The sequence below is a fragment of the Colius striatus genome, chromosome 6 (genome assembly GCF_028858725.1).
Source record: "Colius striatus isolate bColStr4 chromosome 6, bColStr4.1.hap1, whole genome shotgun sequence".
In the NCBI taxonomy this organism is placed as follows: Eukaryota; Metazoa; Chordata; class Aves; order Coliiformes; family Coliidae; genus Colius; species Colius striatus.
Window position 1 is genome coordinate 44,025,803 of NC_084764.1, and position 27,355 is coordinate 44,053,157.

General features: G+C 37.9%; 1 protein-coding gene across 3 annotated transcripts in view; it reads right to left on the reverse strand.

Moving 5' to 3' along the window:
• Positions 1–1,735: 1,735 nt before the first annotated feature.
• PPP2R5C (protein phosphatase 2 regulatory subunit B'gamma) overlaps positions 1,736–27,355 on the reverse strand; it is a 75,178-nt gene continuing 49,558 nt past the window's right edge. For all 3 annotated transcript variants that reach the window (XM_061997861.1, XM_061997863.1, XM_061997862.1), the window contains 13 exons: positions 26,410–26,609; positions 20,638–20,748; positions 19,994–20,086; positions 19,771–19,901; positions 17,365–17,424; positions 16,580–16,688; positions 14,518–14,571; positions 12,004–12,174; positions 10,757–10,884; positions 9,113–9,214; positions 7,459–7,531; positions 4,994–5,110; positions 1,736–2,675 (listed from right to left, as the gene is read on the reverse strand). In XM_061997861.1, coding sequence (XP_061853845.1) covers positions 2,544–2,675; positions 4,994–5,110; positions 7,459–7,531; positions 9,113–9,214; positions 10,757–10,884; positions 12,004–12,174; positions 14,518–14,571; positions 16,580–16,688; positions 17,365–17,424; positions 19,771–19,901; positions 19,994–20,086; positions 20,638–20,748; positions 26,410–26,609 — 1,481 coding nt within the window. In that variant the 3' untranslated portion in view covers positions 1,736–2,543. The remainder of the gene's footprint in view (positions 2,676–4,993; positions 5,111–7,458; positions 7,532–9,112; positions 9,215–10,756; positions 10,885–12,003; positions 12,175–14,517; positions 14,572–16,579; positions 16,689–17,364; positions 17,425–19,770; positions 19,902–19,993; positions 20,087–20,637; positions 20,749–26,409; positions 26,610–27,355) is intronic.

The window sequence follows — 27,355 nt, forward strand, 5'->3', positions numbered from 1 at the left end:
TACATAGGACAATTCTGTACAAAATACGAAGTCTACATTTTTATTACTTATTACCAGAAAACAAGGTACAATGTATGTACAATATTAAAATGAAGCCATACTAAAGCCACACTAAAAAGACACTTGTAATATTACTTTTGACATTCCTGTTGCACAGGGTTAATTTTGGAAAATGGGAGGAGGTGTCAGACACAGAACTTTATGAAGAACAACAGTCACCAAAACTCTGCTTTAATTTTCCCTTTCACTTTGGATGTATTGGCTTTAGAATGGTTTGGTACAGGGTTACAAGAAGTACATAAATATTGGTAATAAACATGCTAAACCATTAGTGGTGATAGGTTTTGGAACACTGCCTCAGCAAATGTTCAGCGTCTCTAAATGTCAAATAGGACTTGGCGGCGAACTTTAAGCCTTTAAAAATACTCGACTAGTTCCCTTTTTGGTGAGTGTTTATCTTCAATAAAGAACAGAAACAAAATCTAGACGGTGAAAGATGTTCTTATACACTGAGCATCACACAGTCAATCAAACATTGATACACATGGTGGTTTTTTCTTCCCCTCGGGTAACTTCAGAACAACTCCTTTCGGCAACCTCTTGCGCAAACACCCTGAACACCCAAAAATCAAAGGTAACTGATAACCTACCAGCTAAAGATGGAAGTTCAAACAATGGTATATCAAAATACATAGACATTGCTTTACACAATTAAAAAAGCACCCTTTTTCCCTCAAAAGGAGAAGGCATCTTTAAACTGTTTTAATATAGTTTATCCTAATAGTAAAGCATATTCTTTTTCAAGTTTCACAGGAAATATTTTCAGACACAGTGGACATTCCACTTAAAGGTTGGGCTGGTCATCTTAATTTCGTTGTAAGCCAATATTTACCACCCACAATTCTCTTCCAATAGACAACGTAACAAATATTGGAAACTGAATGTTAAATGCAACCAACAAACAGCAGGCACTACATCTGCACAAGGTTACTATGGATGTCTGCTTTGATATATTGTATTCGTTCTTTAAGGATGCAGGAGACGTTATACTTCCTTAAAAAAGTCAAACAAATCTATTTTTAAAGAAGCCACATTTTTTTTTATCTCTTTATGCATCAAGACATTAAACATTAAGTTATATCATGTTACTGCCAGAGACGAAAGAAACTAATCACCCATTTAGAATAGCAGAACACATTTCAAACAGCTTGTAAGCAGGATAAGTAAGTCAAAATACTGGCCACCCTGAGAGAAATCAAATATTGAAGACAAAGCACTATATTTTTCAAGAGATTTTCCTCCCGTGCTTTTCCATCTACAACAAAAAGCTCAGTACATGCAAGTAATCTTGTGGAATATATAGCAGCATTTGAAGATCATCAGCAACTCAGATACGTTTTCAGTTCACTTGTGAGGTGTATTTGCAGCACGTGTGCTCTTTACAACAACAACAAAAAAGTATTTTCACGGCAAAATTATGGTCACTATCTCCTCAGTTCTTAAACTCGTTTAAAAAGAAGCAGAATGGAATTCAAGGGTCTTATTCTACCAAGCTTGTGATGCTTTGTTTCCTGAAAGGTTACGTTCCATCTCTCAGATAAAAACCGATGCAACTGAAATCACGCATAATATCTGCCACAGAATATTGAACTCCTAGAGCCCGAGAGAAATGCTGAGTATTAAAAGCTCAGATAAGGGAGGAAAAAAAAAAAGTATGAAAGAACATTTTCTTGACTTGAAAACAAATTAAAATGAAGTTTTATTTTCAGTCTATTTCCAGTCATAGTAAACAAATTTTTTTTTAAAGGAAAATTATTCCACCAGTTCATACCCCGAATACTGGTGCTGTGTTAGACACTAAAGACTGGAAAATATGGCTTTAAATACACATAAAGTATTAGGACATGATGTATGTATAGATATATATCTTTATCCTAAGTAAAGGAGAACTAAATTTACGGGATTCTTGGAAAGGAATGATGATTGAGGATTGTCGTGGAAGTTACCAGTTTGTAAGTCACGGTTTGTAACACGAAAAATAACTGTATCTTCACAACTGCTGGTATATTAAAGGACAGCAATCATGTGGAAACAGCTGTAAAGTTGAGAAACCCTAGAAAAAAGTTGAATACTTAAATTTGAAATAATTTCACTTCTGAAAACACACATTTATCATTAGTACCAACCACTGGTCATTCACTTCTTTAGATGGAAAGAGGTTCTGGAACACTTCTCTCAAATAGGACTAAAAAAACTGCACGTTACCAGCTAGCTGGTACTACGACAACACCTTCAGGAAATTGTGTCCATTTGATTAGAGTCAACCCAATATTCTGCACGTGGAACTGGGTAATTTACCATTGTTTGAACTACTAATCTTGAGCTGCGTACTCTATTAAGTTATTGCCTACAGAACTGGGTTGAAGAAAGCTTTGACTTTGTGTGTAACTGATTGGTATGGCACGAAAAAGTAAGTTCTACTGTAGAACTGAGTCCAGGAAAAAAACCCCTTTTCCTCCAAAATAATATTTCACTGTAATAGTTTAATGCCCATCATGTGATATCAATTCATCAGCTCTGCAGTGTGATTCCAAGGCTTTCATGGTATAGATATCCTGAGGCAGTTCTGACTTGCGTCGCACGAGAGGACGATCTTTTTTCTGATCTTTCTGTGCCTGAAATCAAAACAGAATGCAGTTGGCCAAAAATATTAATTACTAAACACCTAACTTACAATATTTGTTGTCTATCTGTATGTTCACTTGTGGGAAAAGAAATAACCTATAGGGAAAGGTTTATACTTTCTCCTCTCTACCCCACCAGCTACCTTTTGTTAAGAGGGAAAACGAGAAACTATTAGCAATCAATCTATTAGCTATTAGCAATCATGACTTTACTACCAAGATTATCATTTAATAACACTTAAAAAAACCAAATTGATCCTCTGTCTTCTCATTTGTCATTTCTATGTCTCTACATGTCAGATGAATGATTATGTTTTTACTATGAATGATCACGGTCATCCACAGAACGCAATACACTCGTTTTCCATCTGGAACACTACCAGTGAAGCTGTACACAGCCCTAACAATTTCCATACAATTATACACCATTTCAATTACAGTTCTTGAAATGGAATTCTTGGTAAAAATGAAGATGAGAGCCAGTCAGAATCCTTGGTTTTACCTTAGGCTGACAGGACTGTTTGCACATTTTATAATACTGACCCAAATCCCCAAACACTTCCAGCAACTCGGATTGCTAACTGTTCTTAACTGCTTGTCCTAATTACTAGCATGTAGGTCATACTTTGGCTGCATTTCTTCTAGAGCTAATGCTAGAGTACTCAGAGGTAGGAGGTATGGGCTTTAATTCCCTCTGGCCAGAATGCAAAGTGAACCAAGGTCTCAAATCTTGATACAATGGTTATATGCCAGGAAATAGCATAGTAAAATGTGGCCACTACCACCAACATAACTAAGATTAAACAGTACTCATTTTCTTCAATAATCTAAGCTATGCAAGTTCTGAAGACAGGGGTTTAGAAACATTAATAAGCTCAGTGCTCCTTGCTGACTAGTTCTAACCAGCATTCCCATCCAGGGGAATGCCACCTTCATTCGTTGCCCTGGACCAGCAATCACTTCAGCCACCTGCATTTACAGGTAATGCACAAGGCTCTACTCGAGAGACAAGTGTTTAAAAACCAGCAAGCATTAAGAATGCCTTGGAGGTACATCAGCATTTCTTCTGATTTCAGTCTTCAACCAAAATGCCACAGTACAATTAAGTAACATGCAATCCTGCAGGATAATGACACTGCGAGTTTCGGAGAGTAACGTCGAGGGCCAGGTTGACCATGTATTTCTTGTTTGATACATCGGTTCAAATCAACAGACTTTATCTCTGATCTCAACCAGCTTTTCCAACTGTAGATCATTGCTCAGGCCTTAAACTTCCCTGGATTTAGAGACAGCCATACTGCTGATACCAAGATACCAGGTATCTTGGTGACATTGCAATGCTCCCTGGCACCTCTCCATTTTCCACCTGCTCCAAGTTTAAATCTCCAAGTTTAAATGTCAAGACTGTAGTTTGCCTTAAATGAAGTTAAAAAATAAAAAAATACCTGAAGATTACTAAGAATTAGCTAAAGACAAAAGGACTGGAATGACCTCAGGAGTCTTTGTCCTCTAGGAGGTAATGGAACATAACAGATGGTGGACCAAGGAAGACCCATGAGTGGGCAAGACAGATCATAGAATGGTAGGGTTAGAGCTCATCCAGTCCAATCCCTCTGCTAAAGCAGGTTCCACCTAGCTCAGGTCACACAGGAAGTTGTGCAGGTGGGTTCTGAAGACCTCCAGAGCAGGAGCCTCCACACCCTTCCTGGGCAGCCTGGGCCAGGGCTCCCTCACCTCAACACTGAGTTTTTCCTTATGTTTAAATGGAACTTTTTGTGTTCCAGCTTCACACCATCACCTCTTGTCCTGTCACCAGATACAACAGAGAAAAGTGATGAAAAACCATACTAGCTTTAGCTACTAAGAAGCCTCTGAATAACAAAGATGTCACCACTAAATCTAACTATATTTTATAGAAGTTTTCCTTATGAAAAACCAAAACTATTATACAGAGGATAACAGAACATGATGTGGGAGGTTCTACTCATATTTTTAAGTAGACCTTAAAGCAGAATCACTGCTCCCAGCAATGATTATGAAATAGTGCTATTTTTAAGTAAAAAGAAAATGGAAGTTTCTGTAGAATATAAAAAGACCATATAAGCAGATTCCCAGGCATTAGAAATGTAGCACTGTACTCCTGCCTGCTACAGTATCACTTAGAAGTAGCAGCTCTAATGAAGTTTATTGCTCAGAGATAAATGGTTACAGGGCTGAAAACCTAAGTCAGGCTTATGTCTATGATTAATGATCACTTAGCAAAAGTAATTAATAATTTAGAGTACTTTGTTGTCTTTGTACTGCTTTACCTGACAAGCCTCTTCTTTCACTGTCTTTTTCAGCATCTGCAAATCTTCAATTAAAGGCCCATCTGTTTCCATTGCAACAGGACTGTTCAGCGAACCCGTGTCACTGTATGTTGGGTACTAATAAGAGCAGAGTGTTAAAATACTCATTCTTAGTAGCAACACCTAAATACTAAGAGTGTATTTGAGCACTAGAATGGTATCAGCTATTTGATTTTCGCTTCAGTATCTTGTGCTTCCAGTAACAGAACTCAAAACCGACCTCTGCAATGCTTTCAATTGGCAGAAACATCCTGTTGAAAAATACAGTCACAATACCAAAAAATATGCTTTGATTAGCTAAGACAGAAGTTCAAAGTGTTCAGATGCTGCCAGTACTGGATATCTACCTTGGCAATCATTGATCTGAAACTTTATGAAGACATTGTCTAGTTATTTGTGAACAGGGCAGCAACCCAAACAATTATTTTACTTCCTGGTGCAATTCTGTGTTGGAAGAGAGTCTGACAAAAGACCAAATGCAATTAATATATATTGAAAATCATTTCAAGGCAAAATATTAAACCTTCCTGTCTTCAGGAAGTGAATTAATGAAGACTTTTGTGAATTAAGAAAGAACTTGTAAAGAAGAAACTTGTATAGCATCTAAAGTAATCTCAATAACTCCAGTTCTGCTGTAATTCCAATGAGGTGTTTGTGGTCTTGAAATCAAAACTCAGCTGCAAACACAGACACTTCATAGCAATTTTACTAACAACTTAATGCAGATATGAAAAAACCTGACAGTAAGGACTTAAGGAATATACAAAGTAATCTAAAAATCTTAAAGTGTATTATTGTCTCATGGAGAGTAAGAAACAGCTCTGAACAACCAGAACTGTCACTAATTGGACAAATTAAAAACGTTAATAGAAATTCCAGGGGAAAGAACCCAACAAATAAAAACTTAAAAACCCATTAGGGTGCTAAAAGCATTTATATTTTTACATCAATTCAGTGGAGCACTCAGGGTTTGAATTAGTAATTTTTATTTCAAATTGGTTCCAATGATTAGCTCTCTCCAAGCATGCTGTGCAGAACATACTGTACAGAGACTGTGGTAACCAGGGTCAGAAAATACAGTTACCAAAAAATTACTTGGGAAGAGAAGAAGATTTTGCACTGTAGAACCCTGAAATTTTCCTACTACAAGTCTCTCCTCTTGCTTAGCCAGACATGCAGCAATTCATCATTTGTGAGAGCAAATGACAGTGTTTATCAAGCACTCTTCAAGCAAGGTTTTTATATGGGTTATCTAGTTAGAGGAATGTTTTGTCAACGAAGGTCAATTGCTGCTTTCATATGAATTGTTCTCTTTTGATTAATTTATCTGTTGTCAGCTAACATTTCACAGAATCACAGAATGGTAGGGTTGGAAGGCAGCTTTAGAGATTATCTAGTCCAACCCCCCTGCAGAAACAGGTTCACCTAGTTCAGGTCACATTTTATTTCAGCAGTTCAGTAATTGTTCCCTGAAAAATGACACGAGAGAAAAGTCACATTTATCAAACTCCTTAGAAAAAAAATGACCCCTTGCTTTCTGTTTAAATACAGCACTGAGGTCATAAAGTATCCTACTTCTCTTTACAGAGTACCATTACTCCATCTTCCACCACTTCAAACTCAGCTAGATGATGCTGGAAAGATAAAATACATTACGATTCTTGCTGCAGTACAGCAAGATTCTGGCTCTAAAGTAATTCAAGTGTCTGGTGTTTTTTCATAGCAGCAATCTGTATGACTGAGATCAAGAAAAGCTGGCAACATTCTCCAAGCAAATTAAGTGGGAGGAGAAAAAACAAAAAGACAAGCCAAACCATCCCCTTCTCCCAGAACTCCAAAATATGATTAACAGCTAAGGGACCTTTGTTTCCTTATCAAAATGGCAATGCAAATTTCAGGGCAAATCAAAGAATGCTAATGAAAGTAATAACGACAAGATGCTTTCCTTTTAGTAAGGGCCTGAGGTCCAGGTTCACCAGAAGACCAGTCCAATGCAAGTGTGAGAACAAATGCAGCAGACAAGAATGTACACTATTACTTTAATCCATTTGACAGAGGAAAACTGACCAGTCATAACTCCCTTAGAAGAAAGATCTCTCTTGTCATATATTGTTTGCAAAACAGCTTTTCAGGAGAAGCCAATTACAGAATCTCTGTATTTTGCACAGTAACTTTTCAAACCACAGCACAGTGTTTCTCCTATCGTAAGGAGAAAAATACTTCATACTTTTCAGAAACCTTTTTAAACAATAATTACTGGCACAAGAGAAAGGTTACATTTTTTTAAAGCACTTTTATTGTGTATCTTTCATAATACAATTAGTGAAATTGCTTTGTTTCCATCATCACTCAGACCTGTTTCCTCCACTGATGTTTTAACAAAACTAAAGTATTTAAACATGAGCATGTTAATCTTTTCTAAATACCTGGGGATTTGATTTGGCTAGATTTTCTATTTTAACCCATGCTTCTTCCCGTTCCTTCAGTTTTAGCTTCTCTCTGGGAGGAAAACAGAACAAAATTAGAAGTGAAAATGGCCAAAGTAGGTTGGTGGATCTTGCATCACAACTTGTCTACTTTCTTAACCATGAAGAAATTATCTAGGAGAATCCAACAGAAAAAATTATGCAGCTACACCTGTTCTAGCCTACTGCCCCAAATATGACTGTTGACAAGATGATTTGCATCACATCAATACTCCATCATTTCTAAAGCATAAAGTAATTTCAAAATGGTACATTCTGCTTGGGTTTTTCCTTTCTTTCTTACAGCTAAGCAACTTAATGCAGACACTAGAACGAACACCTGCCTTTGAAAGTGCTAAAAATGCTCTCTAGCTTCAATGCACAGAGCAGATGATCCAAATGTACAAAAAAAATAGAGAGCAGTTATATTCAAGCACATACAAAATTTGCCTCCAGCTCTCAAGTTAAGTTTGGGCTGAGGGGAAAAGAACTTTTTAACCATCCCCTTTGAAGTTCTTGTGTGATGAGGGATTTTATTTTGTTTTACTGTCAAATCAGCACTCTGCCTGCTTCAACACCACCCAGAAAAACCCCTGCAAAAAACAAGACTGGTTGCCTATTTAAAAGGGCATCCACTGCTTTGCTATGAGAGAAGAGACACCTACATAGTCTTTTTAAAAACATAGGATACTAGCTCATTTCTACTGAGATTATAATAAGGAACTTAGACAAATCAATCTACATCAATAACTTGTACTACTAACAGTATGTTCATTAAAACAGGTGTAGAATTTGAACCACTGCTTGTTCAATTTGATATCAAAAATCAAATTCAAATCCAGGTATTTTCAGTATTCTCTTTCTACCTCTTCTTCCTAGCCCCTGAGAGACAAACCACTAAAGCTTTTGACTTCTCCATCTCACTTTGGTAGATTTTATATGCTGGATATTAATAGAAATTATGTCTATTTAACAAAACTGGAAAGAGAGGAACAGAAAATAAGTGATTTTTTCATAAAAGTTAGCTAGGTTTTGGGGTATAAACCAGAGAAGTTCTAGATTCCAAATCCATTCTCTGTTCACAGGCCTATGCAAGAACATAAACTCAGTGGCAGCCTTCTGACAAACAATGTGCAAATGCCTCTATGTACTATAATAGAGTAACAACTCTATTTTTAGAAAGACATTCTAAAAACAACACAAGGCAACGCTCAACAAATGTTTCGGGAAGAACTGTGAGACTGGGTAAATAAATCACACTGAAATAAACACAGGATGTAACCCAAACTGTTTAACAGATCTTTTACTCTGGGCTCCATGATTGCCAGTGTCCTCCAAAAAAAAAGTTTCCAAAGATGGTGGCCCACAGCAGCATTAGGTCAAAGACTACATGAAGCATCCTATTCTTAAGATGATGTAAGAGTTCACATCTAAAACAAGAAGCTTCAATAAGTCGATTTTGAGACTGCTATACTTCATGGGCAAGTTCCTACCAAAGACACAGTAGTTTTTCAGAGCTATGGGCAAGTTCTTACCAAAGACACAGTAGTTTTTCAGAGCTAAAGCACTCTGGACAAATTCAAGAACAGACAGACACACTGACATGAAAACTTACTTCAGTTTTTCTGCTTTAAATTGCTGTGTGCAGTCATCGAACAGTTTTTGGTTCATCTCCATGAAGAGTTTCAGAGCATTGTATATCAAGCCATGTATTGTCCTATAAGTAAAACTTCTGGTTGAAACTCAGAGTACTTTAAACTTTGAAATCTATTTTTTCTGGTCAACAGTAGCCAATAGCCTACATAACTGGAAAATTACATCATTTCAGAATAAGTGGAAACAAAACTAGTTAGTGGAAGTTTCAGTGTACCCTCAGTAGGGCATATACAAACACTAAAGTTACCGTCTTGGAATGCAGTTTTCTTACTCTATGGTACTACTCATCACTCACACTTTTGATGTTTGAACTTCATGTCCAATGGAGGATTAGTTTTGAAATTTAGCAGCTGACACTAATCCAACTAAGGTTGTTAGAAAACAATACAAGATGACAAAGATTTTGATATAAGTAACTTACTGGCAACTGACAAATTCAAGGGAAAAAAGTTAGCAATTAAAAGGAGCCTAAACACCATTCCACTTTGAAAACTGCCACACAGCAACAGCATTCACTTCTACACAATTATACCAGGACTCTCTAGCAAAGCCTTAGAAGAGTGAAGTGAAAAACATCAGAAAAATGAAAGAAAAAGAATCTGTTGCATGTAGCACTCTTACAGGGTCATTTACAGTTCCAGTCTGGAATCTATTTCTGATCATTAAATCCAAAAAACAACCAGTTAAGTGATTATCTCGTGTCATATGTGTGAGTTACAAATAAGAGTGCAGCTGTAGGGGGTTGCATGACTTGTGCTCAGAATGAGTGCATGGCCTTGAAAGCCAGAAAAAGCAACTGACAGCAATCCACATTTATGATGTACAATTGCATCACTGAAGCAGAATTTTATTAATGAGTCCATTATTTGTTACTGCTTACATCCAGTGACAGTAACCAATCACTTTAACTTCACTTGATCTACCATTGCTTTTCCTGTGTTCAGTGGCAGATTGATTACTCATTCTTGGCCAAGCCATCGGCAGTCCTCAATTCATGGCCAGCTCTAGATTGTCAGATTTTTACCATCCCAGCAGTTACACAACAACTCAAACAAAGAGGCACTTTGTAATGGAACAGCTGCAGAAAGGAGCTGACCAGGACTGTTTTCATGCATAAGTGCTATGTTATTGGGGAGGGAGAAATGAAAATAGTCAATGGAGAAAGAAGAGAAAGCAATAAACAAAGGGGGGGAAAAAGGGAAAGGAAAAATGACCTGTCTACAACATATTCTACTAGAATGCAGAAAAGATGTGAATCAGCAAAAAAGTTAGAGATCAGAAGTCAAAATTAGTCTTTAGGAGTGCATGAACTATGTATTAATGCCCAACTTGCTTCACAGTAATAAAAATGTAATGGATTTTATGCACTAACACAGTGTTTCTTGTTTAATGAAAAAAGGAAAATACTATCATCTTTAATGCTTAGTGTTCCCTACAAATGTTGACAACAGTAGTCTCCCTCCTTGCCCAGCAAACCTAATGCCATGGAATGAAGAGCTGAACACACTGGTAAAACTAGGAACTTCAAGATCTCAACCACTTTTAAGCTTAAAACTAGACATAAATCAAGCAGAACAGCTTTATTTGTACAAATACTCCTTACTTGTTCCAATGTGTCTTTGAATTCCGGTACAAGGACGGAAACATGATGGGTAAAATCTTTGCTGCGTTATCGCTAATTAAACTCATGATATATTCATTATTCCAGTAGTACAACGCTCGCTCTGCCACCTAAAGACACAACATGACAAAAAGGAATGTCTCTTCAGTCTCTTGAAGAGCAAATAACTGAAGGAAAAGACAGACAAGTTGCAACATAGATTTGGATTTTTCTAGGGCAAATAGGTGTCATGGATCTAACGGAGACTGAAAAGTTGTTTTTTACTTAATAGAGACATGATTGAAACTATAAGCTATGAGCTCTGAAATTCAAGCAAAGGAATGTTTTCACAAAGAAATAGCATTTATAGAGGAACAATCCCCTACACCAGTACAGGCTGGGGGTCAAACTGCTGGAGAGCAGCTCTGCAGAGAGAGATCTGGGAGTGCTGATTGATAATAAGCTAAACATGAGCCAGCAACGTGCCCTCGTGGCCAAGAAGCCAATGGCAGCCTGGGATGCATTGAGAAGAGTGTGGGCAGCAGGTCAAGGGAGGTTCTGCTCCCCTTCTGCTCTGCCCTGGTGAGGCCTCATCTGGAGTCCTGTGTCCAGTTCTGGGCTCTCCAGCTCCAGAGGGACGGGGAAGTGCTGGAGAGAGGCCAGTGCAGGGCCACCAAGATGATCAGGGCACTGGAGCATCTTCCTTATGAGGAAAGGCTGTGGGACCTGGGGCTGTTCAGTCTGGAGGAGACTGAGGGGGGATCTTATTGACATTTATAAATATCTAAAGGATGGGTGTCAGGAGGTTGGGACATCCTGGCTGCCCAGAGGGGTTGGGGAAGCTCCTTCCTTGGAGGTCTTCAAGACCCGCCTGGACCTGATCTAGGTGAACCTGCTTTGCAGGGGGGTTGGACTAGATGATCTCTAAAGGTCCCTTCCAACCCTACCATTCTATGATTCTATGACTACAAGCAGTGAAATGCAAACCCTGTCCTAGACAACTTCAGATACTCCTGAAAGCCACAAGCTTTTAAGCTTGAACATGAAGTGTAATGATGAAGTGCAACACCTAGTACAAATGCACATACCACACTACCTTAAACTAACGTTTGGATCCCTAGAACTGGGCACAGAACTGAAGACTTCTTTTTAGAACAAATAAAACCGATTCTGGTGAATGGCAGATAACACCATCAACAGGTCTGCTTCATAAAAATCCTCCCATTACCGTGGATTCAGTAAGTACATACCTGAAAGTGTGGACTGGACACACATTTGGCTAGCTGTCTGAAAAGAGGCTCCATAACTTTTACAAATTCAGATGGTTCAATGACATCTAAAATTTCTTCTAGTTCATTTAAAAACATGACTTCTTTTGGACTGTGAGTCTTTGGCCAGTATTTCAGCAGTGCCATTACAACCTATAGAGACAAAGCAAACATCAGCCTCAAATGATTATGACTTTATCTTGCACTAAATCATCTCGTTGAGAAGGCTGATATCTTAAACAGAACACACCACTCAGATTTCTTGTCTCATGTGACAGCAGTGATCAGACACTGTTCAGTGTCACAGAAATAACCTTTAACAGGTGTAAACACATTTATTCAGAGAAACAATTCATTCACTTAAGACATGTTAAAAAGTAATCCATAGACTAAAGTCATTTGACATCTAACTTAACATGTTCATCAAATAGAAGTGCAAATTTGCTACTGTACTATGGGAAAAACATATCTGCCACTGTAAGTGATGGCAGCTTCTACCGCCCAGTTCTTGGAACAGTTACTGTAAGTACCACCACTCTTGCACTGTTAGCAATTGGTGATTTAGGAAAAATGTGAGTAGACACAAAGGTTTTTGTTATGAAAAGGTGATCACACTTCCCCCAGTGACACCAGTTTTCAAACCAAAGTGTAATTTCCATCTTTATTCCAAAACTTTACATTTTTTGTCATCTATCTGTGGCAATTTGGTGCCTCCCAACATTCAAACAGGTCATTTCCCTTCAATCAATATTTAAACCATGTTAAATACTTTAAAACAACTGGCATAGCACTCATTTATATACTTTTGATGAGAAGTTAATAAAACATTTACATATTCAAAATGCTTTTGGTTTGTGGTTAAAGAGTAACAAAAAAATCCAAAACACATAAAGAACAACAATATCTAGTCCTAGATAAACAAAACATCTCATATGACAATTAATAGGGGAAACACTGGAAATGTCTTGTAATGACCAGAGTTTTTGAAGGGGGGCCTAGTTCTTTGGTGATGCATGTGCCAAGTTAAAGAATGTTGTAATCATTTTGTGAACAACACGGGAAACGTATTTGATGTGTATTAGTTTAGACTGGTACTAGGAAGCATGTGACAGACAAAGCTAAGATTTCAAGATCTCACGTAGCACAAGTGACAATATCTGAGATTTGATAACTTAAATATTAAAAGCTCCAAGTAAAAGAGAGTTCTTGCTCAGCTGCCTATTTCATTTGTTTCAAGAATCTCAGTTTCCATTCTACAGTGGGAATGGTTATAGTCTAATGAGGCGCATCTTTGTTAGTAGCAATCATTTTCTTGATTGCTACTCAGTGATTAAACATATTGGTTATTAACATTGGGTGTAACGAGGCAAAACACGATATATTATTGAGGACAATTAGAAGTATTCATCTGGGCAATTACATGCAGCCAGACCAAAGTCTGGTTTTGTCTATGGTCCAAACCTGGTAGACATTAACAGGATTTGACTCAAAAGCCTTTCATCAATAGGCAGCTCCCTGTGCCAGAAATCTGTGTTGTCTACACACTGGTCTCTCAATAGAGCTCAGCTGAGGCAAGCCAATTTTGGACTATGCCTCTGGATCAATCATCTCATAGCCAGCCAGTCAGAACAAAATGAGCACAATGCAACGTGCCCTCGTGGCCAAGAAGGCCAATGGCATCCTGGGGGCATCAAGAAGAGTGTGGGCAGCAGGTCAAGGGAAATTCTTCTCCCCCTCTACTCTGCCCTGGTGAGGCCTCATCTGGAGTCCTGTGTCCAGTTCTGGGCTCCCCAGCTTAAGAGGGACAGGGAAGTGCTGGAGAGAGGCCAGTGCAGGGCCATCAAGATGATCAGGGGACTGGAATATCTTCCTTTTGAGGAAAGGCTGTGGGACCTGGGGCTGTTTAGTCTGGAGAAGAGGAGACTGAGGGGAAATCTCATTAACATTTATAAATATCTAAAGAGTGGGTGTCAGGAGGCTGGGACATTCCTCTTTTCTATAGCAGATAGCAACAGGACAAGGGGTGATGGGATGAAGCCGGAACACAAAAAGTTCCATTTAAACATAAGAAAAAACTATTTCACTGTGAGAGTGATGGAGCCCTGGCTCAGGCTGCCCAGAGGGGTTGTGGTGTCTCCTTCCTTGGAGGGCTTCAGGGCCCACCTGGACGTGTTCCTATGTGACTTGATGTAGGTGGGAGCTGCTTCTGCAGGGGGTTGGACTGGATGATCTCTAAAGGTCCCTTCCAACCCCTACCATTCTTTGATTCTATGATACAATAAACTCTGTCCTGTTTTTAAGAGGTATGTTCTTAATGTTGTTTTGGACATGCCAAACAACTGTTGGAAGAACTGAATTTGACAGATCAAAATGGTTAAACATTTGACTTTTCCTAATAAAACCAATTCCATACTCTCCAAACCTCCCTAAGCAGATGAAAGAGATATTAATATTGCAAAACACATTACATACAATATAGTGCAAAGATAAACTTACTGGTTCTGTAAGTGTGCTGTCCTTTTCCAAAAATTGAACTACACAGTAGGCCAGCTGAAGTAAAAGAAAAAGATTATTATTAATGCTCACTGGGATACTAAACACACGTTGAAAGCACTTGCATAGTGCAGAAGGCTACTGATTCAAATTAAAATACAACAGCTTTTTGGGTAACTTTACAAAATAATATAATTGGCAGATAACTTTGAACCACAGAAGGATAAATCCACTTTAACATTTTCCCCCAACCTTCCCAAGTCTGTCTTCACTTTATTCTGGGTTATAAAATAGACAAGCATGTAATGTGATGCTTTCTCTTCAGACCTAGTACTTGGCATTTCAGCACTTTCTTTTCAAATACAGGATCTTGTCCTCTAAAGTGCTTTTCACTCACTAACATTATGGTGTCCCATCCTGATTCAATACTTTGTTTTCTATTTCATTACTCAAGCTAGTTAAAAATGCACTGAACAGTTGTAAAGCTTAGGATTTTCTATGTATGAGAACTCATGATAACTATACAGAGCAGTGTGAAGCTGATGCAAGCTGAGGCAGAACTGCAGTATTTACCAACTTCCAATTCTGAGAAAGAGACTATCTACCTGTGCCTAAACCATTTCACTTGATAGGCCAACAGTCCCAAGTAAATGGGAGGATCACTGCACACCTCATCACCTGCTTAACTGTTTCTCTAATGTCTCTCCATTTATGGAAGTTCAGCTGATGATCCCAATTCCTTTCCTGTTTGGCATCAATGTCCCTGGGTAATCTGAGGAATGTACAAAAGTTATTGTATCTAGTGTTCTCCACTATTCTAAAGGAAATTTTAACACAGATCAGCTCTCTTTATGTGTATCTGCTACTGTGGATTTACTCTGCTGTTTCACATGCTAAGCTTACTTGAAGTGATTTCTCATTTCATTAAGGAGGACATGTAAGAGGCATCCCTGTGTCACTATCTTCTTTTTACTGATAGTAATGAGAATGCAAATTACTTGAAGGTTTTGGAGTATTACTTTGTGAATGAAAGGGAATAAAGAGCAATCTGACTCAGGCAGATATAAGAAAAGGTAACTATCACAGATATTTGCACTAGTTGAGATAAAAAGAAAGGTGTGTTTGGCTGCACCCCAACAGGTTACATTTATAGCATTAGAAAGACTGGGTTTTTCCCTAGTTTTCTAAGTGGAAGCCACTCTAGCCTACTACAACAGGAACTAATGCAAATCCCAACAGGCAACAAACAAATCAAAAGCTTGTAAGTATCTCTAATTGCTAAATAACAGTAATTATACAAATGGTGTTCTTACAAGAATACAAGTTGTCAGTAATTTTATTTGAAGAAATAGTACTTAAACTTGGAGCACTTGAACTTACACAGAAAATATTCAACTTTCCAATTAAAAGAACCCCAAAGCTATGTAACAATTTCTCGTGGAGAAAAAACCAGCTCAACTGCAATAACACTATGTGTTTTCTGTGACACTGTATGATTTCCCAGTCCTCTAGTAATTCTGAATGCAATTCAACTCAACATAGAAGAGATACAACTGGTTTAAAAGCCTGATACAACTCAGATGTCCTCTTTTTTTATTACTACGTGCTTCTGAAAAGATCAGCTGAATGAAATAATGCTTCCAAACATCAACAGCTGTAAGAACCTGAATTCAGCTGAAAGTCTCCATGTAGTTTAGAAAAGACTGTTTCTAGATGACATTCATTGAAGCCATGCTTTTCTGCAACTTTCCTATGTCTAAACATTACAAGGTAAAAAAAATCCTGTGTGTGGATAAATAATATCAAGAACTCTCACATTACCCAACTACATACATCTCATCTATAAACACTACAGTACTTCGAAACATTTATTGATACACCTACTCACACATATATATCTTTTCCTTCAACAAATGAAGGTGTATGTATGAAACAATTTCCCCAAGGTCAGTTAGCAAGGAAGCATTGGAGCTCAGAACAGAATCCATGTCAGAATGACTGGAGTCCCCCTGACCTCTCTAGGTTTACTTTACCCCTTGTATGAAAAGTTCCACACAAAACTTACCTGTGGATGGTAGACACTGAGTGATTTCACTTTGTGCAATGGTAACAAAACCTTTAATAGGAATATTTTGTGCTCTTCTTTTAGTGGTAAGGCAAATCCATTAATTATGCTGTCAGGGGGAAAAAAGTAAATCAGGATTTATAGAAAATCTTCACCTACTGCCCAGGATTTATAGAAACCCTTGTTTTCAGTGCTCTGTAAGAACCAAAACATTCCTGTGTTATCAACATTCTTCTCAGCACAAACCCAGAACATGCACAACAGTATAAAAGAAACCCAAAAGCTTGCACATGAATTAGAGAAACCTGTTTACAAAAACCACAGTAGCTTTGACAAGCTCTCAGCTGCAAGTCCTAAATCTTAGCTTCAAGGGCTTTCAGATGCATCCCTGAAGTCTGCACAATAACAGCATTAACAAAAGAAGTTTCATAACCTGTGCTTCCTTTGTTTACCCCACTCTGTATCTAGTGATGTCAGAAGAACTTCTGAGCAAAGTTCAACTCATTACACGTCATTTGCAGTTGTTCTACAACTGATATTAATTACAAGGATCCTGACCTAAGACTTAAAAAGTAAGATTTAAAAAAACTGTCACATCTCAAAACATTGCCACAAGATGCAAGTATCTGCAATCTTACACAAACATTACTTTCCTCACTACAGCTTCAACACATAATATGAAGTTATTTTAATCTTATCTCAAAGCAATCTGCAATCCTCAACTTGATTTTTCAAGTCTGCACTAAAGACCAAGTCAGTTTAACTGAACAAAGACAAAAACTTACCTTCCCAGTATTTCCAGTAATTCTGCTATGCCATTGTGATGTTCTGTTTCATAAATAAACCTAGATAAATGAAAAGTTTTACTCAGTTACTACTGAAGAGATACAAACCTAATACCAAGATTCTCATCTAGCATTACAGGTAGCCTTGACCTCCCAGGTCTCAGTCAGTAAAAAGAAAACAGAAATAAATGGTGGAAAGGCAATTTTATGAAGACACATTAAACTGCTTCTTAACCTTCACACTTACTTGCTCTTCTCTCCCACATTTAACACAGCAGCATGCACTTGAGCTTTTTCCAATACTCACGTTCTATGCCATTTTAATAATGCAAAACTGAACACAGCAAACAATACTTTAAATATTAAAAGAACACAAGAGCATCTGGCATAATCAAATGCCATGACTCAACCTTCTGTAGTGCATGAAAGCTCAAGGTGTTTGAATAGTTACTACTTATGGATCTATAAAAGCTCTTTGGCATTGCAGACCTCTGTGCATATAAAAGGCTCTGGAATAAAGAGAGAAAGTAAAAGTTTTCTGACTTTCCCTTTGATGAAGCATTGTAATTTACTAGGCCATCACCTTTCCACTCTTCTCCCACATCACCCAAGTATTAATTGATTAAGAAAGTTCCATATGCAACTGCAGGTATTTTGCAAGCAGTTTTAAACCTTTACATTTATGAGAAAATAATTCCACTCCTTGGAAAACATATTTTTTTATCATCCCTTGTGATGAAAGGCTGAGGGAGCTGCGGCTCTGCAACTTGGAGGAGGCTGAGGGGTGACCTCATTCATGTTTGTAAGTCCATAAAGGGTGGGTGTCAGGAGGATGGAGCCAGGCTGTTCTCAGTGATGGCCAATGACAGGACAAGGAGCAACGGGGACAAGCTGGAACAGAAGAGGTTCCATGGAAACACAAGGAAGAATTCTTCAGGGTGAGGGAGCACTGGCAGGGGCTGCCCAGATGGGCTGTGGAGTCTCCTTCTCTGGAGACATTCCAACCCACCTGGACGAGTTCCTGTGTGACCTACTCTAGGTGGTGCTGCTCTGGCAGGGGGGTTGCACTGGATGAGCTTTCCAAGTCCCTTCCAACCCTTAAGAGGTTACGATTCAGTGATTATGCACAATTCACTGACTCAAGACAGAAGCCGAATCAACTTTCCTCCCCGCTGTTCATATCCAGGAACACTAATTTACATTTGGATGCAAAATGTTTTAACTTCTAACTCTTAAATAATACATAACCAAGTGAGGTTTTCTGTTTATTTCTTTTCCTCCTACAGTAAGAGAAAAGTGGTCTCTGCAAAGCAAACTGTATCATCTCCCAGATATATTTCAAAATGAAAACAAACTATTTTTATACACAGTTATCTAATGACCAGAACATTTCTTCACATTCCAAAGTGCCAATGCAGGAGAACTATCTGTGAAGACCTGGCTTCTGTTACCCCTGAAAGTGCAAGAAGTGGCAAATAAAGGCTTACTAATTATTTTAAAGTACTCCCTCTGTACCTCTTTCTAAAGGCTTACTGGTTATCACAGACAGGGAAGATAAGTTCCCTGTACAGCTGGTACTGCTGGGTGCTATTCATGAGATGGCACTGAGTATGTGGCAGCTTTTTGCTATTTTGTGGAAGGAGTGGCATCATAAATTCATTGTGGTATGAAAACAACAGCAGGAGAGGAAAAAAGGAAGCATGATGGAAGGAGTATAAAATTGACACACAATGTAATTGTTTGTAGAAAAGACAAGGACTCTGTTTTCTTAAAGGTGTTTTCCAATCAAAGTGATTCTATGAAAACTAAGACAAGAAAAGGCATCACAACCCTGCATTCATGCTTGACATAGTGGCAGTAAAACCACACTTCCAAAGCCATTTAGTAATACAGTGAATTGATTCTTCATCTTTAAAACAAAGAAGAAAATAAAGTAGTAATGTCAGACATTAGTTACAGTTCACTCTATGGCAATTAAAAAGACATTTCACAAGCCCCAAATGGGATATCTGAGTTCTGAGGAGAGAAAAGGTAGTAAATACATTCCTTCAAGCAAATTCCAGATCTCTGACATTCAATTCGAGCTCAACTTCTGCATTATGAAACACATTTTGTTAAGGCACCACCAGAACACAAATACTACTACTCAGTAACAAAGAAACCCCTTCCCAGATAAAGACATCAAACCATCCCCTGAATCACATCCTAACTCAACTTTCAGCTGCAAATTTCGGCTGCACACAAGCCTCCTCTAATCTGAACCTCACTCACTGCCATTATACAGTGTTAGATATAAAAATAGTCGGTATAAGCTTACTGCTTTCAGGGTCTTTGGAGTATTTTTAGCTGTGTATCTGATCAAGTAATACCCAACACATACACCATGATCCAAAGATACTGACATACCTATAAAATATATTATTAATTTGTTTCCGGATGTAAGCTCTTAGGCCCAAGAATTTCCCATATATTCTGTGAAGGGTTGTTTTAAGAAAATCTCTTTCACGAGGATCTTCACTGTCAAAGAGCTCTAAAAGCTGCAGAAATGGAACAGAAGAGATGCATTTTAACTTCAAGCTCTACTTTATTTTTACAACGCATTAGCTACAAGTAATTTTTGTTACCTCACCTGTAATACAAACTTCTGATCAATATATTTCTTAGCTATATTAGGTTGAAAATCTGGAGATTCTAAAAATCTTAAGAAAAATTCATAAACAAGCTGAAAAAAACAAACAAAAAAACCAGGATTAGTCTTTTAAACAAGGAATCATTTTATATGTGGCACATTAGCAAAGTCACTAATTCGTTGCTCAGAACTCAATATTTATATACAACAGAGTAAAAGCTTTGCTCTTGCTCTCCTGACAAAGTACAAGAACTTAAGGCTCTTTGAACAGTGTTGAAATTCTGCAGAACTCTCATCACTAGATTTTACTCAAATCTAATATTGAATACTGGAAGGGTGTGTGTTGAAGATTCTCTCTTCTCCTACCTCCTCCTCTGAAAGCTAGAGCTGTACCAGAGTCAGATCAAATGTGGGGACAAATGGAAGCTCATTTGAAATAACATATGTAATCCCAAATCTTTAATTATTTAATCATATACTGATTAAAAAAATACAGTCAGTTTAAATTCAAGAAAGTGTTAACATTGCAGAAAGATGTGATTGACTTGAGATAAACATGTAACCTGAACAATTTTGAGTCAAAACCCAATGATTTCAACACCAGACTTCTGTTAGATTATGACATTTCAGTCTTCATTCAATACCTGTAGATGAGGCCACGCAGCTTCTAAGGTTGGTTCATCTTCCTCTGGATCAAATTCTGCTCCCGTTGGATTGGAAGATGGTGGTAATGTTCGAAACATATTAACTGCAAACTGAAATCACAGATACCTTTGAGAGCTTTGAAACAAGTGAATGACTAAAAAAAGACTTCAAAGATGGTTTTGACTGAAAAGTCTTTTACCTTTTTAATTCATATTTGCAAAAATACCAGATATATAACCAGTAATTTACACAATGAGATACATTGGTTGTTGCTTAAGGATTTCTACTTGGAGAATACTTTCCATGCACAAACCTGTGTTTTAAGAGGTTAATTCTCTGATCTTCTAACACACACATATTAAAAGCCCAGGCAAATGTACTTAAATGTTTACACAAACATCTTTTTCATACATATAGTGCACAAGGCCTTGCAACAAGCTGCAAAAGTGGAATTCAGAAGCACTGATGCAAAACTGCGATTACTCACAACTGTTTTTCTCTGTAAAATATTATCAGTTTCACATCATGGACATACACACATTGTTACACCTCAAAACAAACTTTCTCCCTCCCCTTCTTAGTGGTATTTCTCTTAAACCATGTCCATCTACATGACATCACAGAGGCACTGAGGGAGGAGAAATGCACATCCTAATGCTTTAATACTTCACTTCTGAACTCTCAAACACCTGAAAATCTTTCAGCATCCTCATGGAAGTGGAGAAGACTACAAAGATGAATTGCTTTTTAAACTGTTGATATATACACAGGTAAGTGATTTTTGTGTTTCCAAGGGCTTGTCTAGATAAACATTCATTCTATATATGAACCAAACAAAGCAGCACTCTTGACAAACCTCTGTACCATGAAGAGAGTGTCTAAGTCCCTAACAAAGACAAACATCCCCCATTCCATGTCATATGGACAGAAAGCTTTTCTATGAGGTCCTGTTCTAGGCAAAATCACCTCAGCACTAAGTGCATGTAGCTTGCTTTTTTTTAAAAAAGGTAATAAATAACTACATTTAGAGCAATTTATACAACACAATTACAAATGCTAAGTAAATCACATTTGTTGGCTGAAGAAAAGTCACACATGATTTCTAGGATAAGCTTTGCACTTCTCAAGAGTAACTTCACCTAGAAGAGTGCAAAGAATGAAAAACTGCAGTATCCTAAGTTCTCCAGCTGTAATGACAGCTAGCAAAAACAGATGGCTTTTTTGTGGCTAGAAAGGACCAGTAATTCAAACAGTTAATGATTAAAAGTTTTCTGAGCAAGTAGGGGGGAAAGTTTCTGCACATGCCAATACGAAAACCTGAGAAAGCCTTTATCTGTATACACAAGATAGCTATGGCTGTCAGTACTGAAGAGAGAAACTCCTCAACTCTGCTTGTAATCCAAAGTATTAGATAGGGCAGATGTTGGTAGGAGACAAAAATCTCTGAGCAAGTAGGAAAATGTAATCCATTTAACTGGGCAAGTGCAACCAACTGAGACTTTCTTGCTCTCTTTTGTTGCTTGCTCATTATCAAAGCAGTACACCAAGCAGTCTAAACTTATTTTTGTATAGAATAACTATAAAGATCAACTCAAATTAGTATATGGTCCCAAACCACCTCCTCTGCTTCAAAAGGATGCTTTTAAGACAAATGCCTCAGTCTCTCAGCAGCCTGAACATGTTGCAGAAATGAGAGCACTGCCAAAATAAAAAGCACAGTGGTGTACTGTCCTAAGCCTTCATAATGACTGAGTACATTAAGCACTGGAAAGAAACACTCTTCAAGCTTATTTCTTTTTACAGCACTAAAGTAAATTCCACCCTAAATGGGTACCACAAGTACTGGCAAGAGTTAATCCACAGATTGTTATTGATATTCTATTGCTGTAACAGATTGGAGGTACCTTTTTGCAAATCATTAGGTGAAAGTCCAAGAAGATACTTTTTAAGTCTGGCAAAGTAAGAGACAATAGGGCAGAGAAACTGATCTGACAGGAAAAAGGGAAATTCTTTGCAAAAGGCTACATCACCAGGAGCAGCAGAAACATTTACAGAGTCTTTGCAAGAAAACCAGCACTTGGCTCAGAAAACGTGCCAGTACAGCTAGGAAAAAAACCTGACTCTGTTGAAACTTGCACTGAACTTCACGTCTAATTGGAAGATACAAAACAACATTTTACTTAATCAGCTGAAAGGTTCCTCCAAATACATAATACAGCTGAATTTAAGGAAAAAACCCACAACTCTACAAGTTGGAATTGACTTATTATGCAGCTATTCAGAATGCAAGGTCTACTCCAATAAATTCCACTGCAGATAATAACAACCACATATGCCAGACACACGTTTTCATTGTTTTCTTTGGTTTTACTGAGAGTTTTTGTTGGTGATGGTTGGCTTGAGGGTGGGTTTTTTTTGGTCTTTTTAAATTAAAATAGCATCAAAGCTTTTTTTTTTTTTTGCTGATCATTTGGAGATTACTCCAAAGCTCTGAAAGATTAAGCTGTCTCAGTTTAAAGATGCTATTTTGCAGAGGAATGCATTCCACCCATCTTTGGTGGGATTCTGAGAAAGCCAACAGAATGCCTGTTTCACTCTTCACATTCTGACTTCTCATTAACACCTCTATTCACAGTTTAAAATGATGCCATGAATTACCTATTAACTGGCAGGGCTAAGGATCACATGCCTGTGCCTTCCCATCATCTCCCATCTGACAGATGGCAGAGCAGACAGTGGGAGGCAGTATCAAACTGCATTAGCTAAATCTGCAAGACTTACATCATCTACCCATGATGGAAAAGCCATCCTAACGCTCTATTTTTCCTCAGAGTATTCCTTCATTTCAGCAACTGCGATGTAGCTCTGACAAAGACTGAGGCTGGCATCTCAGAGCAACTACTATTTGAAAAAATTAAGAGTAAAGCTAGAAATACCTTTATGTTCCCCATTTTAAATGCACAAACATCAAGCAACTAACAACCTCTAAGCTTAGTTTAAAAAGTATGGTGAAGAAGTTAAAATAGACAATGATGCTTCAAGAAAACAACCCCAGGAAGACACTTGAAAGGTAGAACTTGAAGTTGTTTAGCAAATAGAAGAATATTTCAGCTCTTTCTTGCTATAAAGAAGAAAAGCCAGGTCATGTAAGAAGTTAGGTAAAATGCTCTATGGTTTTATTTTTAAGAAAGGCAAATGGAAAGAGTTATGGAAACCAGGTGAGTGTGCCAAAGTTCTCTCTGTGCTGTTAGTACTGACAATACTTGACTCCAAAGGACATAACTTAGGACAGTAGCAAAGTTCTCTGTATTTTTACTGCCTCACGGATATGTTTGCTGCAGTGGTAGTTACACATCCTATTTTTCTGGTGGCCCATTTCGTGTAACACTAGAGAATACTTTCAAGCAAGTAAGCACCAGAGATATCATTATGTATGTTCTCCTCCCTCCTGCTGAGCAATCTGAGCAAAGCCTGACATGAACAGCTCTGAATGACAAGCTATTTAATCTGAAAGTCTGTGCCTTCCATATTCCTGTGAATAAAGACATCCTAACAGCTAAACAGAGCCAAAAGTAGTACACTTGTATTCACAGCAATCTCTCCTATTCTAGATCAAAGATCAGGGTTAAAACAGAAAAACACACTTGCAAAACCCCCAAAAGAAAACAAAATAAACCAACTTCCCATAGATATAACTGAGTATGGAATTTAAGTCTTCATAAAGCGTGAGAAGCTGCAGGGAAAACTGCTTCAGTTGCTAAATAAAGTTAGATATGTTCCTAGATATTATCAATTTTCAAAAGCAATATTAGCCTATGTGCTTCACAAAAATGTTAGTTTACCATCCACAGCTATATCATCTAGTAAGTTAACCTGGGAGCTACAGAAACAAGTAAACCATATTTATCCATGCTTTTGATCCAGTGCTCCCTCAGAACGCTACAACCCTGCACTTCCTTATCCAGTGCTGCCCATATCTTCTCTCAGCATCCTGAATATGCTCTGGGTGCTATCTGGGGAAGTGAGTATTCATAGTGATGTTGACTTTCATACTCCCTCTTAAAACAGACAGAACCCATGTGTTGCCCAATTCCTGCCTGAAGTGGAAGGCAGCATTAATTTGGGTCTGTACTCTATGTGCCTTCCCTGACAGCGTCCATCGCAAGGCTGCATTAAGTCCCATGCAAGGAAACCTCACACCCTTTAGAAAACTGCATATCAAAAGGCATTTTAAACTCTCAGAAAGGCCTGTCAGATGCTGTGTGTTCCCAGCAAAACACTAGCAATTAAGCTAGCAGCCAAATCTTGCATGAAAATTAAACTGACCAAAGTGCTGACTTCATTACCATTAACTGCGTCTGAAATGGAAGACACTATGTATTGTCCTCAGCTAAATGTGTTCTGACCATAACTGGTTCATAAAGATATTGAAGGCACTTAAGGGAAAAGCTATGAAACTATGGGCAGTTAATGCTTCTTGGCCAGAGTGAACATTAGTGTCTGACATACTCATGAAGTCCATTTTACCTAAATGAAGACTCAGCAAGCTCTTTCATAACTCCTCTTTTATCAGCCAAGTATCACAAAACAAGTAATCAATTAGAAAACAATAAATAAGCTACTGAGACATGGGAAAAGCCATGATCCCACATCTCATTAGCCATCCTCAATGCTCTGTGTACATGTTTGACATCTAGAGTTATACACAAACCTCATGTACTCAGAAGTTCTCATGAAAATAACTTCTGTATCAGTAAACACTAACAGCTGACTTAGACAAGCAATCTTCAGAATAAACAACACCTTCCATACTATAAATCCTTAGAATCTTTGAAGAAGTTTCAATGCCTCTGATTTACAGGAGGAAGCTAAAATATTGACTAAGTTCATAGTTATATTAAAGATACACTGTTTTCTCAGCCTCCTGAAAATTCATCTCACACGTGGTCAGGAGTTTCTTGTAGGCTTAGTAATGAGGAATTGATGCCTTCTGTTCTCAGTGTACTGCAGACAACAGTTACAGATAGACCTCAACCCAACTGCTACTCCAGGCAACTGGTGTCTAGTCATCACAATGAGAGCTGAAAGACTCCCCTATAGTTTCATGGCCTTATCCTTTGGAGTGGACTTAAGGACAACAGCAAAATGAACCAGGTCTACCTGGCTAGAATCTGAATAGTGCGAAGGGAGGAACAATGTATGCCTGAACAATTTGCATGGCTTGTTCCAGCAGAACCTTATGTGCCACCCAGTGTACTAAAAAAAGACTCAGTCTCACCTCTGAATACATTAAAGAAGAATCAGTCCCTGGTTCTGAAGGGGATTACATCAGATTAAGTATCAAGTTTGCAAAGGTAATTGTAACTCAAATCTAGTTTTTTCCCCAAATTTTCTGTTTTGCAGTCTAGATGAGGTTTTTGAACAGCCAGACATGCTTAACTTCCCTCTCTAACTTTACAGACACCTGTTCAAAAAGAGACCTGTGGGGAAAAAAAACAATCTTTCTATTTTAAATACAAGATTTCATTGTTACCAACTTCAACCATAATTTACTTCTGCCCAATACACACGCCAAGTTTGTGTCTTACCAAGAAGAGACATCAACACTGGCAATGGGATTTAAAAGCACTCTTACATCACCCTTTTGTGATGTGCAAACACAGTTGATCATATTTCAAGATTTCAGTAAGATTTTTCCCAAGATAAATTGATACAGCCAAAACTATGAATGAAAAACACATCAGAAGAGTTCTCATAGTGAAATCACTTACCATATGTACTACTTCAGGGTAAATAGGTTCTGTAATCACATTGCGATTGTGTGTGATATATTCTACCATTTCACTTAAAGCTGCTCGTTTCACTTCCTTCCACTTTAGGTCACTTAGTGGATCAGAAACGAAGTCAAAAAGTACACAACATTGTCGTAACTTCTGGATAAAAAGCTTTTCTTGATCAGCAGGAGGAACATCTGAAAAGTGAAAATACTCCGTTATAGATTATATTGTAGCGGATTTGATTCTTCCAAAGCCAGGCACAGCAGTGCTTAACACCACAAGAAAACCTTCAGAATCCTCCAACAACTTTCAGGAACATCATGTTTCAGGGTTTGAAGCCCAGTAAAACACAGGGCACATGACAGGATGATTTAACAAAATTGCAACGGTGATGCATACTTGCCTTTGCCAGAAATAGATACTATGAGGGAAAAAACATACCTCAAGCAATTCCCCAAACAGCTCGGTTTGTGTAAAGAGTGTTATGCCACAGTTGCAGAAATACTCTTTCATATTAGAGATAAATGGGTGAAATCTTCAGTTTCAGGATTAGATTTAAGCCAGACCCACTTTCTAAACCTGGGAGCTGTCATCTCGCAAAGTCTATTTTTATATCAAGTGCCTTCTACAACATAAGAGGCTGCAGCAATTACATCTATGCACTGAAGAGTCAACATTTTTTAACAATTTCATTAACATAAGGAATATTTAAAGAAACTGGAGCAATGCACTTCGGATTTTCCACTATTTGGTCAATTTGTAACACTTCTGAGTGCTCGTTTCTTCTGAACAAGGGTTAAGACTTGCATCATCAATCTATTTTAAGTACCTGCAGGAAGATTTTGCTTCACTGTGCCCAGTACTGCAAAATTACACCCTAGCCTTCGAGAAAAGATCACACTTAATCATCAACATGAATACCAGATATGAAAAAACACCC